This window comes from Podarcis vaucheri (assembly GCF_965113315.1).
Source record: "Podarcis vaucheri genome assembly, chromosome: 3".
Classification (NCBI taxonomy): Eukaryota; Metazoa; Chordata; class Lepidosauria; order Squamata; family Lacertidae; genus Podarcis; species Podarcis vaucheri.
The window spans coordinates 17197502-17213803 of NC_138761.1; the positions used below are offsets into that span (position 1 = coordinate 17197502).

General features: G+C 45.9%; 1 protein-coding gene across 2 annotated transcripts in view; it reads right to left on the bottom strand.

The window, feature by feature from the left end:
• Positions 1 to 1986: 1986 nt before the first annotated feature.
• The window catches only part of ACSS1 (acyl-CoA synthetase short chain family member 1), a 40674-nt gene continuing 26358 nt past the window's right edge, over positions 1987 to 16302 (bottom strand). For both annotated transcript variants that reach the window (XM_082217562.1, XM_082217563.1), the window contains exons 9-14: positions 15498 to 15610; positions 14443 to 14569; positions 13852 to 13979; positions 12363 to 12426; positions 11023 to 11141; positions 1987 to 2895 (exon numbers count right to left, since the gene is read on the bottom strand). In XM_082217562.1, coding sequence (XP_082073688.1) covers positions 2719 to 2895; positions 11023 to 11141; positions 12363 to 12426; positions 13852 to 13979; positions 14443 to 14569; positions 15498 to 15610 — 728 coding nt within the window. In that variant the 3' untranslated portion in view covers positions 1987 to 2718. The remainder of the gene's footprint in view (positions 2896 to 11022; positions 11142 to 12362; positions 12427 to 13851; positions 13980 to 14442; positions 14570 to 15497; positions 15611 to 16302) is intronic.

Consider the following 16302-nt stretch of genomic DNA (forward strand, 5'->3'; position numbering starts at 1 on the left):
TCAGGGGCACAGATGCCCCATTCAGGACCAGGGAGTCCTCCACACCAGCCCGCCCCCTGTCCCCCCAAAACAGTACTTCTGTCTTGTCAGGATTCAACCTCAATCCACTAGCCGCCGTCCATCCTCCAACCGCCTCCAGGCACTCACACAGGACCTTCACCGCCTTCACTGGTGCCTTCACTGAATGCTACCTTTAGCTGAAAAGGGCTGCTCATCCCTGACAGAAAGCTTTTTGATATTCTAGCACACCTGGGCATCCTAGAAAGGTTTCCAGAGACCAGCACCATCACTGACACCTGGCCTGGGCTTCCAACTGCAGGGCCTATTAGTGACTTGTTACTGATTCCCATAATTCCCAGGAGCAATATTAGGGATGGACACTCCAGGGCATTGCGAGAAATTAATATGCTAGCTTTCCATCACTCTCAGATTGCTGTGGCTACTACCAACACAATATACCGTATGTCTGAGTGGATCCATATACAAGGGACAGCCCACCAGCAAACTTTGTGTACCAGGAGATCCCTTAAACTTGTTGACCAGACGTTTTTCAGCATTTCTTGGATAAACTTTTATCCTTAGCCTTATTAACTGTAATTGTTTTTAATTAGAATAGCACAATTTGGTTGTAAAACTGGTAAGCCGATTTGAATTTTTAAAATTATATTCAAATTTATTAATTGCATTTTTAACTAAACAAATGCATAACAGGTTTCAATTTCACTCAGAAGCTGCTGTTTTAATACAGAATATTTGTATGTAAAGCATATATTCCGCAAAAATAGAGATGCTATCATTCATCTTGTTCTGTGGTAGGAGTGCGGGCTGCTCTTATCATGTCCCAAGTTTTGAGGGAGTGAAGCCATGTTCAGATGTTTGAAGAACGTATGAGGGGACTATATAGACCTTCTGTAGGAAAGTGTACATTAGACTGCCACAGTGGATATTTTTATAGATTACAACCAGACTAGAAATCAGCAAAGATTTGTTCCATCAAGGGAGATTCCAATTCCCTTAAGATATGCTGCCTAGTGGCCATTAGATGGCACCAATTTTCTGTGTTGGTAGGATAAACTACTAGAAGTGAGCCTTTCAACAGTTCTTTTTGGCTCCAAAAAGTAACATTGGATAATTTATGCTACCTAATAAAAGGCAGAGATCGTAGAGAAGATTGCCTAGCATGCTTAAAAGCAAATGAAAAGAAGTCTCTTCCTGTCTGATGAAGTTTGAGGTTTTGGCCAAGAATTCTTCCAGTTCAAAAGCTGCAACCATAGAAGCTATTTACAAAGACATACAGATCTGTATCCTAAATACTTCAACCCCTTCATAAATGTTCCTGCCCTTTGGAATATAAGCACAGTCCAGTTATAATGTACTAACTCAGGTATTTTAATATTTGTATTACTTAGCTGCAGCCCTTTGAATCCTAATATGGTTTTGATACAATATGCTATTATATGCCTTTTTATAAACCTTGCATAAAGTATCAACAATAACTGGCTACAAAACTATAGCAGATTTTTTCACATACAGACTGTTAACAAGGATCTTTAATGAAGATTTTCAGAAATATGCTATTTCCATTTTCTGTCTGTTAAAAGCAACACAGTTTGCAGGGCCGAAACTAGGCTTTCTGCCACTCGGGACAAAGATCCAGTTTGGGACCCTACCCACCCGCTCCCCGATGCGTGTTTGCGCACAAACATACATACAAACAAACAAACACACAAACCTCAACAAATTTATTTGTAAAAGGCATAAAAAGTAGGCAATATATTATTTGAAGAGGTGTTATGACTGTATCATCAAAGGGAAAATGAGCATCCCTTCCAGTAAAAGCAAATTGTGTCAAAATTAGAACTTCCATGTTCAGCAAGTGTCTATCCAAGGTCAGGATTTTTTGAATTGGATTTATTTGGTCACAGGATCAATAAAACACTGCATATACATAATATCAGCCAAGACCCTCTGGTTTCCTTTTAAAACGTCTCCCAGCCTTCTTCTTGGTTCCGTGCAAACCCTTTCAATGAGTTCAGACGTGTAAATTTACTCCCAGATAAGCTTCAACAAGATTCCTTTCAATTTTATTTTTGTTTGATTACTAATTTTAGGAAATGATAGTTTTGTAGTCATTTTAAGTTCCATGTAAGGTGAAGAAATGCTTTTTTTTCTCTACACATTTTTCATCAAGCATATAAACATATATTATATATCCTTATTAAAATTTTATCTTTCAGTTATTCCTAATTAAAACTTGCTTTCACAAAATATGAAAAATAATTTATTCTACTTAAATGAATAATGTCCCTCTGCTGTTAATGAATGCAGTATCCAGAAAGATATCATGGGTTACTCAGAAGAGAGCATTTCCCCCAAGAGTAAGTTCAAAGAGTGATTAATATTTCCAAGGCACTGGTTTTAAGGTTGAATTAATGCTTTCTACTTTAGAGTTCCCACTCTGTTGGTTTTAATAAAGTATTTAAAAAAGATAGACAGGATATCCAAAATATCAGGATCTAACCTACATGCTGCATAGTTTCAAAGAAAGGCAAAGTGCAGTGAAATACACACAAACGGTATTGTAATATATGTATTTTTCAGAAGGAGAATCTTCTGAGCCTCACATGATTAAGCGGAATTCCATGAAAACTTGTGCGTATTTGATGGTTCCTTTCGTTTCTCGGAGTTTCTAATGGAACATATCCCCACAGCTTCTCATTACAAAGTAGGATGCTTAATTTTGTACTTCTCATATGCATCAAGTATTTCTTCAATGACACTGGAGTCATCCAGTGTGGTGATATCTCCCATATCGCTGACATTGCCTGTCACTATTTTCCGTAGCAACCTTCTCATTATTTTCCCTGAGCGAGTTTTAGGAAGGCGCTTCACTACCTGTTTGAGAAGGGGAAGAATTGTGTTATTGTGAGAGTGAACCACTATGACAATAATATGTTACCGTATTTTTCGCTCTATAACACGCACCTGACCATAACACGCACGTAGTTTTTAGAGGAGGAAAACAAGAAAAAAATATTCTAAACGAAACAGTGGATCTATGATTTTTGTGGTTCATGCTGTGGCCACAGACATGTGATCTGACGGTGGGTTTGGGGTAGCCCAATGCAAAAATCCTGAGGATCCATGTGGATCCATGCTTTGTAACCACGTTTTTGCGCCATTGCGGCCCCATGAAACAGTGGGTGTGTGTGTTTTTTGGTGCAGGCTGTAGCCATGGACATGCTATGTGATCAGATGGTGAATTTGGGGTGACCCAGTGCAAAAATCCTGAGGATCCATGTGGATCCGTGCTTTGTAACCACGTTTTAAGTGGGGAGGGAAGGAAAAGCACTCAAGGGACAAGAAGCACGCATGGGGTGTGTGGAGAAGGATGCTGCTAATAATGAAGAAGAGGCTCCTCTCTGGCTTTGCTCCTTTAGAACAAGCAGGCTCTGCGTCTCTCCCTCCTCCCCGGCAAGGAAACCACGATATTAACCACTCTGAGACAAATCAAGAAAATTGCGACCAACACTCTCCCCCAACAAGCGCAGTGAGGTCAACACACACACACGCAGAGAGAGAACTGGCCCTAAAGTTGCAGGGCGCTGGAAGTCGCAGGGGCGCTGGGGGAGTGAACGGGAAGCAGAGAATGAGAACGATCCCTCACACAGACAGACACACAGAGTGTCAATTCTAAAGTCGCAGGGAGAGTGAACGGGAAGCAAGAGAAGGAGAAGGAGCCCTCACGCACACACAGACACACAGAGTGTCGATTCTAAAGTCGCAGGGGCGCAGGGAGAGTGAACGGAAGCAAGAGAAGGAGAAGGAGCCCTCATAGACACAGAGTGTGGATTCTAAAGTCGCAGGGAGAGTGAACGGGAAGCAGGAGGAGAAGGAGCCCTCACGCACACACAGACACACAGAGTGTCGATTCTAAAGTCGCAGGGAGAGTGAACAGAAGCAAGAGAAGGAGAAGGAGCCCTCACGCACACACAGACACACAGAGTGTCGATTCTAAAGTCGCAGGGGCGCAGGGAGAGTGAACGGAAGCAAGAGAAGGAGAAGGAGCCCTCATAGACACACAGAGTGTGGATTCTAAAGTCGCAGGGAGAGTGAAGGGGAAGCAGCAGGAGGAGAACGATAGCTCAAGCACACGCACAGAGCCTACAGTGGCTAATCCAAAATCTGACAGCACAAAACTGCAGGCAGGGGCAGAGAGCAGGGGTTGTTTTAAAGCAGCTAACTCCCGCTCTGCTTCTCTCCCTCCTCCCCGGCTCCGCTAGCTGACAGGAGCCGCTTACACCCGCTTTGCTGTTTCAAAGGGAGCCACGGACTGCTCACGACTGCAGCAGATTCCCCCGCCATCTGTAGGCATTCGCTCCATAACACGCACAGACATTTCCCCTTACTTTCTAGGAGGAAAAATCTGCGTGTTATGGAGCGAAATTTACGGTAAATTAAACCAGACACATACAGCCTTCAGCCCGGAAACCATGGTTCCCCCATTACAAGAACTGCAAATGGAAAAGGTTTAAGTGTTCTTTTGCAATTTGGAACAAACTGTGATTTCCTACCATGTCCAAAAATGGCAAAACTGGTTTGTTCAATAAAGTTACTTGGAAAACACCACAATCTGAAATTCTGGTTTGATCCAAGTATGTTTTAAGTATGGCTTGAAGATGTGACAGCTTTCCTGAATTTGAACATAACAAGAAACCAAGCAGCAAAAGGAAACTTTAAACTTCCTACCCTTGCATGCATAGAAGAAAGTAACGGGTCTGCTTAAGCCCAAGCCTGACGGCACATTCTTATAATAGGTTACCCTTTGCATCTGGACAGTGCCATTGTTTTGTGCCTATGCGATCTTTTAGCCATGTTCATGAAGTGGTAAATGTAAACATATGCAAAAAGACACCTCTGATACTACCTTTAAAAGAAAAGTGGTATATGTACAGAGGACAAAGAATAACGGTGGTACAAGTCAATCTTTTAGCCATGTTCATGAAGTGGTAAATGTAAACATATGCAAAAAGACACCTCTGATACTACCTTTAAAAGAAAAGTGGTATATGTACAGAGGACAAAGAATAACGGTGGTACAAGTCAAGTAGTAGGAACTTAGGCTTCGAAAAACAACAGTCTAGTAATATGAAGCCAGGGTTTAGTACAAGGCTTAGTAATGCCATTTTATAAAAGGACTATGTCAGGGAACTGCCATCGGAGGGACAGGTGGTGGAAGGGCTCACGGAGGTTGGGAGAGACCCAGCAGCGGAAGCAGGAACCAGCAGGGGGAGAGGTGGGTCTCTGAGGGAAAGCGAGCAAGAGGGAGGGCTCAGGGACACGTCAAGCGAGAACAGTGGGGAGGTTTCTGGACCTCCCATAGGGAGACCCACTCCTCGCCGGAAACTGTCACGGCGTGAGTCCAGAAGACGTGTTTCCGTTAAGGAGCTTTTATGTTGGAAGCGATTCCGAAAGCAGCCACTGTCGGAATCTGCGAGTGACTAGAGGAGCCATGTCTGAGGGGCTCCGTCACAGACAGAGGTTTGTGGACTTGAACAAACTCTGAGGGACTACGATTTTATGCACAAGCAGCTCATCATCCTATCACAGCATTCCGACAGTGTCTGAAAAGCAGCTTGTGCAGGAGAAGGCATCATGAGCAACCCAGCCGGAACCGGAGAAGAAGGAGCGGGAGCGAGTCCAAGCCTGGAAGAAAGGTACCGGGTGTTGGAAGTCCAGCTAGCGCTGCAGACGGCGAGGCTTGAGGAGAGGAGGGCTCAGGATGCAGACAAAAAGGGGAAAGCCCCCCAGCTCGCCAGAAAGGTACCAGGATTGGTGCAGAAGTTTGGGGGGGAGCCCAAGGACTATCATGCCTTCCAGACAGAGATGCAATATGCCCTCAATCTGCAGTTTGATGAATTCCCTGATGAGGAATCGCGAGTGGCTTTCGTGATTGGGCATCTTGAAAGGGGGGCGAGAGACTGGGTTAGACCCCTGATGGCAGCGAATAGTGACGTCCTAAAGGACACGATGAAGTTCTTTCGCGCCTTGGATCTGATGTTTTCCAGCGATATTGAGAAGGGAGTGGTGCGCAGACAGTTAATGGCTTGCAAACAGGGGAGCCGATCTGTCCGTGAGTACTGGACTGAGTTCACCATGCTGGTTCACAGATTGGGGTGGGACTTATCGGCGGAACCCATTCAAATGCTATTTGAAGAAGGGCTTGCTTCGGCTGTGAAAGACGAACTTTCCCGGGGCCCCAGGGCAGATTCTATGGACCAGCTGACCAAATCTGCGCTGACCATAGGAGCGTGCCAGGAGGCGAGAGCATTGGAGAGGCGGGAAGGGAAGGGGGAACGTTGGAAGGAGTTCCGCATTCCAGAGCCTACTTTCCCGCCGGCAGAGCCGATGGAAATCGGAACAGCGCGCGCGCAGTTTCAAAGCCCAGTGAGGGGGGAAAGAAGGAGGGAAAAGGCGCCCGGAAATGCTATCTCTGCCAACAGCCAGGTCACTTTGCCAGAGTCTGCCCCCAGAGGAAGGAATGGCAAGGGATGGTGGGAGCTGTTGAGGGAAGAGAGGAAGAAATACCGGAGCAAATAAAAGCCAACGCCTGGCTGCCACCGTTGGGGCACAGCAGCCAGGCCAAAGAGCAGTGAAAGTGCCCACGCCAGAACCTCCTAAACCCGCCCTAGTGATAGAGGTGTTACTAGAGCTGCCTAACGGACACCCACTAAAGATAAAGGCGCTATTGGACTCAGGCAGCTCCTGCAATTTCATGAGTAAGGAGTTTGCTGCTGAGCACCAGATACAGACTATCCCTTTAAGCAACCCCCTGCAGGTGACCACGATTGATGGCAGGGAGCTGTTGGGAGGAGAAGTCAGCGTGCAGACCGTCCCAATGATAATGAAGGTGGCAAGGCACACCGAACTGATAGCGTTTAATGTGGCCACCTTGGGAGGAGCTCCCATTATATTGGGGATGAGCTGGCTAGCGTTACATGATCCGCTGGCGGGCTGGCATCAGAGAGTGGTTTCCTTTGGTTCAGCACATTGCTTAGAACACTGCAAAGAGGGAAAGGGTTTGGCAGGGGCCCAAGCCACCCTAGCAGGGACTGAAGTAATGGAGAACGTGAAGGTACCACGACAATACGCAGATCTCCGCGATGTCTTCAGCGAAAGGGAAGCTGACCAACTACCCCCGCATAGACCCTTTGACTGTCAAATCAATTTACTCCCTGGGGCACAGCTCCCTGTAGGCAAGCTGTACGCCATGTCAGACAGAGAGATGCAGGCGCTAAGGGAGTTCATTGACAAGAACCTGAAGAGAGGTTTCATCCAAGAATCCAGAGCAGTGGGAGGCAGCCCAGTGTTTTTTTGTGGATAAAAAAAACACGGACAAGCCGAGGCTGGTGTGTGACTTCAGGGCCTTGAACGCAGTGTCAGAACCAGTGGCCTTCCCTATGCCCAGGATTGACGACATTTTGACAAGGGTGCGGAAGGGAAAGATTTTCACAAAGCTGGACCTAAGGGGGGCGTACAACCTGATACGAATAAGGAAGGGGGATGAATGGAAAACCACCATGTTCACCCCTTTGGGGGCATTTGAATATTTAGTTATGCCCTTTGGCCTACAAGCAGGCTCCGCGTGCTTTCAATCGTTTATGAACCACGTACTGGGGCCTTTGCTTTACAAGAATTGTGTGGCCTTCTTAGATGATGTGTTGGTGTATTCTGAGAATGAGGAGCAGCATGTGAGAGACGTCAGAGAAGTGTTGAGCAGGCTGCAAGCCAACCAGCTGTGGGTGAAACTGGAGAAGTGTCAGTTTCATACCAAGGAGGTGGAATTCCTGGGGTATCGCCTGTCAGACAAGGGATTGGCCATGGATCCCGGCAAGGTCCAGGCGGTGCTGGAATGGAAAACACCCAAAACAAAGAAGGATGTGCAGAGGTTCCTAGGGTTTGGGAACTTCTATCGTAAGTTCATCCGAAACTTTGCCCACCTGACGGCGCCCATTACGGACTGTCTCAGCAGTAAGAAGAAATTCGTTTGGACTGAGGAGGCGGAGCGAGCATTTGAGGAACTAAAAAGGGCCTTCGCCTCGGAAGAACAACTCCTGCATGTGGATTTACAAAAACCGATGAGAGTGGAAACTGACGCATCAGACAGAGCGATCGGGGCGGTGCTTCTGCAGCCAGGGAAGGAGGAGTCAGAGTGGAGACCGTGTGCCTTTTTTTCGCGAAAGCTGAACAAATCCGAGAGGAACTACACGGTGTATGACCGAGAACTACTCGCCATTCTTGAGGCGTTCCGGAGATGGAGGCACCTGCTAATTGGCGCACAACATAAGGTGCAAGTGTGCACTGACCACAAGAACCTAGAGTATTGGAGAATGGCACGAGTGCTCAACCAACGGCAAGTGAGATGGGCCCAGGAGTTCTCCAAATTTAACTTTGAGATTTGTTACGTGCCAGGCCCAGAGAACATTGGGGCGGACGCTCTCTCACGCAAACCTGAATATTTGGAGGGGGAGGGAGCACCCGAAGAGAGACATGTCATTCCAGAGGACCGCTGGGTGTGGGGGGGGCATTGGTGGGGCAAAGAGAACTGGTAGAGGGAACGGAGAATGATGAATACGCCCAGGACAAACTCAGGGGTCTCAGGAGGGAGGGAGACAAACCCGGAGGTTTTGAGGAGAGAAACGGGGCGTTGTATTACAAGGGAGCGCTGTATATACCTGAAGGAGAGTTGAGGGGGAAGGTACTCAAGCAGCTGCACGATAGCCCCACAGCGGGGCATTTTGGGCAACACAAAACTATGTGGTTGGTTACCAGGGAATTTTGGTGGCCCAAGGTCAGGAAAGATGTACGGGAGTATGTGAGAGGTTGTGACCAATGCCAGCGAGCCAAAGGGGAGAGGCGGGCGCCGGCGGGGTTATTAGAACCGCTACCCACACCTGAAAGGCCATGGGAAGCAGTGTCAATAGATTTCATGACTGATCTGCCAAAGTCCAGAGGGAAAACAGCCATCATGGTTGTGGTAGACCTGTTAACCAAAATGGGCCACTTTATAGCCTGCTCACATGCTGTCACGGCAGAAGAAACAGTGAAATTGTTTGTAGAAAATGTTTTTAGGTTGCATGGTGCCCCCTTGAGGGTGGTTTCTGACCGAGGGAAACAATTTACTTCCAGGTTCTGGAGGAAGCTCATGAGCTTACTGCATGTAGAGGTCAATTTTTCGACTGCCCGGCATCCTGAAACCAACGGGCAGGCGGAAAGAGCCAATGGCATCCTCCAGCAATATCTGAGGTGTTATGTCAATGACAGAGAGAATGATTGGGTGGAGAAGCTGGCGTTGGCAGAATTTGCCTACAACAATGCGGAGAACGTGTCCACAGGGATGAGCCCCTTTTTGGCTAATTACGGGTGCCATCCCAGGGCTTTCCCAGGGGGGGAAGGGGAGAGATGGAGCGTCCTGGCTGCCGAACAGTTTGTAGAAGAAATGGAAGCGATCCATCGTCAGCTCCAACTCAACTTAGACAGGGCCAAGGAGGAGTATAAGAGGCAGGCAGACAAAAACAGAAGGGAAGGTGAAACCATTAGGGTGGGGGACCAGGTGTGGCTGTCAACCCAAGGGTTACCATTCAAAGGGGGTTGTAAGAAGTTAAGACCCAAAAGATTGGGCCCATTTGAAGACACGCAACAGGTCAACCCAGTGGCTTTCAGACTCCGGTTACCGAACCACATGAAGCTGCACCCAGTTTTCCACAGGTCGTTGCTGTCACCGTATAAAGGGGACAGAGAAGGGAGGTTCACCCGGGGACCAGCAATGGAGGAAAGGGAACACAGCAGCCATGTGGCGGAGATCCTCGATTCCAGGTGGAAGGGAGATCAAGTGGAGTATTTGGTAATGTGGGAAGGGGAACCGGAGTCGGAAAACACCTGGGTCATGGCAGAGGATGTCAATGACGAGGTCTTAAAAGAAACTTTTCATCAGAGGTTCCCACGTAAACCTCAGCCTGTAGCGAGGTTCCGGAGGGAATACTTTGCAACCACAGATGAGGAAGAGGAGTTGGAGGGGTTCACAGATTCCGAGGAGGAGGAGGATTCAGTGACCCGGAACGGCAGCCGATGGAGGGAAATGTTCGAGACGTCTGAAGATGAAGAGGATTCTTTTCGGGGTTTTACCTCCTCACCGCCCAGAGGAGAGGGAACGGGAGGGGGTGACGGGGGCCCTGGAGGGGAGGTGGATGTCAGGGAACTGCCATCGGAGGGACAGGTGGTGGAAGGGCTCACGGAGGTTGGGAGAGACCCAGCAGCGGAAGCAGGAACCAGCAGGGGGAGAGGTGGGTCTCTGAGGGAAAGCGAGCAAGAGGGAGGGCTCAAGGACACGTCCAGCGAGAACAGTGGGGAGGTTTCTGGACCTCCCATAGGGAGACCCACTCCTCGCCGGAAACTGTCACGCCGTGAGTCCAGAAGACGTGTTTCCGTTAAGGAGCTTTTATGTTGGAAGCGATTCCGAAAGCAGCCACTGTCAGAATCTGCGAGTGACTAGAGGAGCCATGTCTGAGGGGCTCCATCACAGACAGAGGTTTGTGGACTTGAACAAACTCTGAGGGACTACGATTTTACGCACAAGCAGCTCATCATCCCATCACAGACTATAAGGGAATTAATCATGGAGTAAGTTTTGTGTAAAGCGGTAGCACTACAACAGAGGACAATATATTTTGGAAGTAAAAGAAAGTCACCCCCTAGTTCAAGGGTTATCAGGCTAATGCAGTGGTTGCTAAATCAAGAAAAATCTGTCTGGCCATTACTAAACGAAGGCAGCAGCATTCAAAGAAACATGACTTATTTCTCTTAAGTTATGGATTCCCAAGATGAAAAAAGCCTATGAAAAATGTAGATCAATTATACTGCCCAAGCACTTCTAGTCAATAATGGACAACCTGTCCCCACAAACAGCCTGACCCCCTGTAGCCTGACATTATTAAAGACAAATTCTGATCCTGAAGAACTTACCAGAACATGATCAGGCACAGCATACTTGGCTATCCTGGAGGCAACTATTTCCCTTAGCTCTTTGGTAACCGTTTCTGGATGTGCTTTCTCATCTTTTAGAACTATGAAAGCAAATGCAGCTGGAAGAAAGGACCACAGTTCATTTACTATACATTAACCTACTCTCCACTCTTCCTTTTCACTACATAAGACAGCACATGTAGAATAGCCCATTGCTGAGTGCAATGAAGTGTGAAAGTCTTGCCTAAAGCAATGGCTGTAAGGATATTCTTTTCTAGTCAAGTTAAGAAATTATGGTAAAATTCCTGTTCTGACCAATGTAGTTTTTCTTCATTGTTTAAAAATGTTTAAAATTCAAGTACCATTCTTGGATACAGTCGTGAAAATATTATTGCAGTGCCGACTTACACATGTCTACTTAAAGGGGAGTCATATGAGTTAAATGGGATTTAATCCCAAATAAGTGTGTACAGTGGTACCTCTGGTTACATACTTAATTCGTTCCGGAGGTCTGTTCTTAACCTGAAACTGTTCTTAACCTGAAGCACCACTTTAGCTAATGGGGCCTCCTGCTGCCGCTGCACGCGCCTGCACAATTTCTGTTCTCATCCTGAAGCAAAGTTCTTAACCTGAGGTAATATTTCTGAGTTAGTGGAGTCTGTAACCTGAAGCATATGTAACCCAAGGTACCACCGTATAGCATTGCAGCCTTAAAACCAAAAGCTTTAATGCCAAATCATGCCACATTTTGAGTAATGAATCCTCAAAATACTAAGGTGTTCAAAGTTCTTCTAGAATCATAGAACTAGGGAGTTGGAAGGGACCACAAAGGTTGTCTAGTCCAACCCCCTGCAATGCAGGAATCTTTTGCCCAAAGTGGGCTCAAACCCATGACCCTGATATTAAGTGTCTCATGTTCTACATCGTGAGGGGTAAGAAATCTTATAAATACTGGATTATTCTACATGTGCTTCCTTATGTACCGAAAGAGAATCAAATATGAGAAATCAAAAGCACTACTCCTTGTGCAAGAATTCTTGGATCAAGCTATCATGAATTTGGTTTATAAGCTGACCCTGTTAAACTTCATATACAAATCCTGTTGCTAAATGTTTTAAGCAAAAGCATTTCATTTCAATGGAATACTATTAATCTGGCAGTATGTTTTAAAATTCTGATTCTGCACATCTGATCAAACTGGTAACAGAGGCACCTGAAATAGAATCTATTCATTTTTTTCTATTAAGCCATATCTTTCCTTACCTGAACCTATAAAAAGCAATCATTAAACATGAAATTAAGTATTTGAATAGTATCTTCAAAACATTTCATTTACTTACCTTCCCCTTTGATACCATGCGGATAACTAATCACTGCTGTTTCAGGTACTGCAGGATGTTCATCCTTTAAAAAGACAAATAAAAAAATAAAGTTATGCTTCATGCCTTCCTTTTACAAGTTGCGTGAATAGATTCATGCATGCACGTCACTTGGGCCTAGTTCTTCAAACTGCCACCAGCAGTTTCTGTAATGGAACGTTACTCCATGGAAAAAAGAAAAGAGGTTCCTGCACACACAAATCTGGCAGATCAGTGAGAAGGTTAGGCTAGAACACCACTTCACAATATATTGTTTTGTATATACAAGGGTATTTTCTTATACGTAGTCTGATGTGGTATTCCTGAGTTTACCCTCTAATTTATTTGAAAAGACTAGGCCTTGATCTCTCATCAGCCACTGACTCTTCACCAGACGTGTGAACCGTTTCCTTCTTAATAATTGTGTTTATGGTGATATCAGGTGGTAGACTGTCCGTGGTAACTAATCTGCAACCACATAAGCAAGTTATCTCTTAATGCCACAATGAAGATGTCAATGAATATCAATCTGTGAGCAAGCCCTAAAATGAAAATCTTGTGGATTAGTGTGATTCCCCGATGGTCAATTATGTTCCCACTAACTTAATTAGGGCCAACACTTTTCATTGCCCTAGTACCGTATTTTTCGCCCCATAAGACGCACTTTTCCCCCTCCAAAAATGAAGGGGAAATGGGGTGCGTCTTATGGGGCGAATGCCTGCAAGCCTCGCGCGCCCGGCAGGAGGTCCCACCGGGTGCGCGAGGCTTGGGGCGGCAGCGGACTGCTTGCGCGCACCTAGAAGCTTGGGGCGCGCTGAGCTCAGCGCGCCCCAAGCTCCTGGTGTAGCGCAGCGATCCGCTAGCCCTGGGAGAGCCCCGCGGCTCTCCCAAGGCTAGCGGACTGCTTGCGCGCACCTAGAAGCTTGGGGCGCGCTGAGCTCAGCACGCCCCAAGCTTCTAGGTGCGCGCAAGCAGTCCGCTGCCGCCCCAAGCCTCGCGCACCCGGTGGGACCTCCTGCCGGGTGCGCGAGGCTTGGGGCGGCAGCGGACTGCTTGCGCGCACCTAGAAGCTTGGGGCGCGCTGAGCTCAGCACGCCCCAAGCTCCTGGTGTAGTGCAGCAATCCGCTAGCTCTCCCAGGGCTAGCGGACTCCCGCGGCTCTCCCAGGGCTAGCGGACTGCTTGCCGGCACGCAGAAGCTTGGGGCGCGCTGACCTCAGCTCGCCCCAAGCTTCTGGATTAGCGCAGGGGTCCGCTAGCCCTGGGAGAGGCGCCAGGCTCTCCCACGCTAGCGGAGACCTTGCCGGCATACAGAAGCTTGGGGCGCGCTGAGCTCCGCACGCCCCAAGCTCCTGGTGTAGAGCAGTGCACCTGGGGGGGAAATAATTTTTTTCCCCTTTATTTCCCCCCCCAAAATCTAGGTGCGTCTTATGGGCCAGTGCGTCTTATGGGGCGAAAAATACGGTAATTACCATAGCATCTTCAATCTCTGCAGTTCCAAGTCTGTGCCCACTGATGTTGAGGACATCATCCATTCGCCCCGTTATCTGGTAATAGCCTTCTTTAGTTCTATAAGCACCATCACCTGTAAAATAATAACCTGTAACAACAAACAAGCAGTGTCCGTTAATGCCTTTGATGGCAGCACTAAAATTCAACATCAGAATGGGCACTGTCCATTAGTCCTTACAGAATTATTTGTATGTGTGAACATGATTCATAACCACTCATTGGTAATTTTTTTTAAAAAATGGGAGGAAATAACCCATGTCATAGGTGACATTTTAGAAGTATGTACATAAAATAATGTATAAGCAACACCAATTAGTAAATATGTTTCAGAACTTTTCATTTTTATCACTGTTGGCTTTACATATACACAGACATATGCTTAACTGGCTTGGCTAATACAAGCTGCAGTATCCAGGAATTGCTGGTACAAAATTGATTTTTCTTTCTTTTTTGAAGTGTCACATATGCTATACAGTACTGTCAAAAGAAAAGAGTTAGCAACTTATGCAAAAATTATGGTGCACTACTTGCACCAGTGTTTCCACTCTCACCTGGGTAAGCTTTGAAATAAGCTTCTACAAATCTCTGGTGGTCTCCATAGATGGTCCTTGCTATACCTGGCCAAGGCTGTGCTATGCAGAGAGCTCCAGAGACATCACTGCCTTCTAAAACATTTCCCTGAGAGTCCAAAAAAAAGAAGAAGCAACTGTCAATATAACAATTACCGTGAACAGAGATGTTGTTGTCGGCCAGGAGCAAGTTTCTTGATCCATATCTAAAGGGAATCGCCGATGATTCGAATGAAGCCAAACTGAGATATCTACTAAATGATGAAGACCCCCTAAGATCACTCATGGTTGCCAGATTCTTGATCAGCGTCCTATCCCTAAAGAAGAAAAACGGACTCCTGTGCGGCTCGGATAACCCTTTTAAACCATGATCTATGTTTTAGGATGTAACTAGGTGAATACCACCACTGATGTCTTTTATTAACTTATGAGCAGAGGGCGATGTTTATGTTGCAAATTTATTGTAATGTATGTTGTTGGTCTTTTGCTTATTTTGCTTTGGTTCTTGTCTGTTTTCTTTAAGTTTTTGGCTGTTTTAAATTTGGAGGTTTAAGTATATATATGTTGGTGGGAAACTGTCGTGTGACGGTCCAATGGCCGTAATAAATATCAATCAATCAATCAATCAACAGAGATGTTGCAAAAGCTGAACTATATTGCCTAACTGTATGTTTCATTAATATTTACAATTTAGGACATCACCAGAAAGAGAACCACAACCTTCTATCAAAGTCCTAGATTAGAGAGCATTGATATAGTCAGCAATTTCCCTAACAAAAGTAAAGTCCTATCTGGATAGCAGGTCTGACTAGAAAGAAAATAATAAATGATAAGCAATCCTCAACCCCTTTCTATCTAAGTTTCACAATCCTTTGCAGCAAACCATTTATCCAGGATTTTATTAATGTTTGAGATAGGTAGGTGGGTAGACGGGTAGACACATATGAGACAATGATTTGGGAGTTTAGGAACAATACATATACCAAAAAGGCACTATGTCTTTGAATGTTCATTGATCATATTTTAACAAATCTCACCCTTTCATCCATCAGAACTGGGGTAATCCCATAGAAAGGCCGCATTGCTATGGCAGGAATGATCTCAGCTCCTTTTTCTGAAGGCCGAGGAGCGATGCAAATGCCACCAGTTTCTGGAAGAAAAATGGTGGAAAGCAATTGAAATCCATTCATCCTCTGCTCTCCTATAGGCTACAGTACAGTGCAGCCCCAATAAAAACAATAGCAGGTTTATTATTCATTGCAATAGGAAGTGGATTGAACCCTTTAAAAATACATAGAACAACCTTGCAAACAATTCCAATATATAACAAATAATTCCAATCCACACCATCCATGCCTTGCAGGGAGTCTTTTCATCTGAGAGGCAGAATATCTGAAGGTATAAGATTTGACTGCCACCCCCATCTCAAACCTCTGAAGGCAAACTCACACACATAAATATAAGCATTATTATATAGTGGGGCCTTACTTGCTTCTTTTCAGTTTTCCAAATTTCCAGTTAGTGAAATCCCATTAATAAAATGATCTGTGTTTATTTTAGTGGGAGGAAAACTCTCCCATTCAGGCAGGCAGGTGGGAGAGAGAACAGTGGAAGAAATATAGCATTTCTAGATGCAACCCATCTGTCAGTGACAGTACAGAGGCTTCTAATCTAGTCTTCTCAGGCTGCCAGGAGAAACAAGCAATAATTGGTAGAGTGGCTCATGTAAAGGCATTACAAGAATGAACCCAAACTTCATTTTGTACTGCAAGTTGGTGGATTCCAACTAGACTAGACTCTGATGATGACGAGCAAGTATGGGTAAGGGCTCCTGAGAGGTTA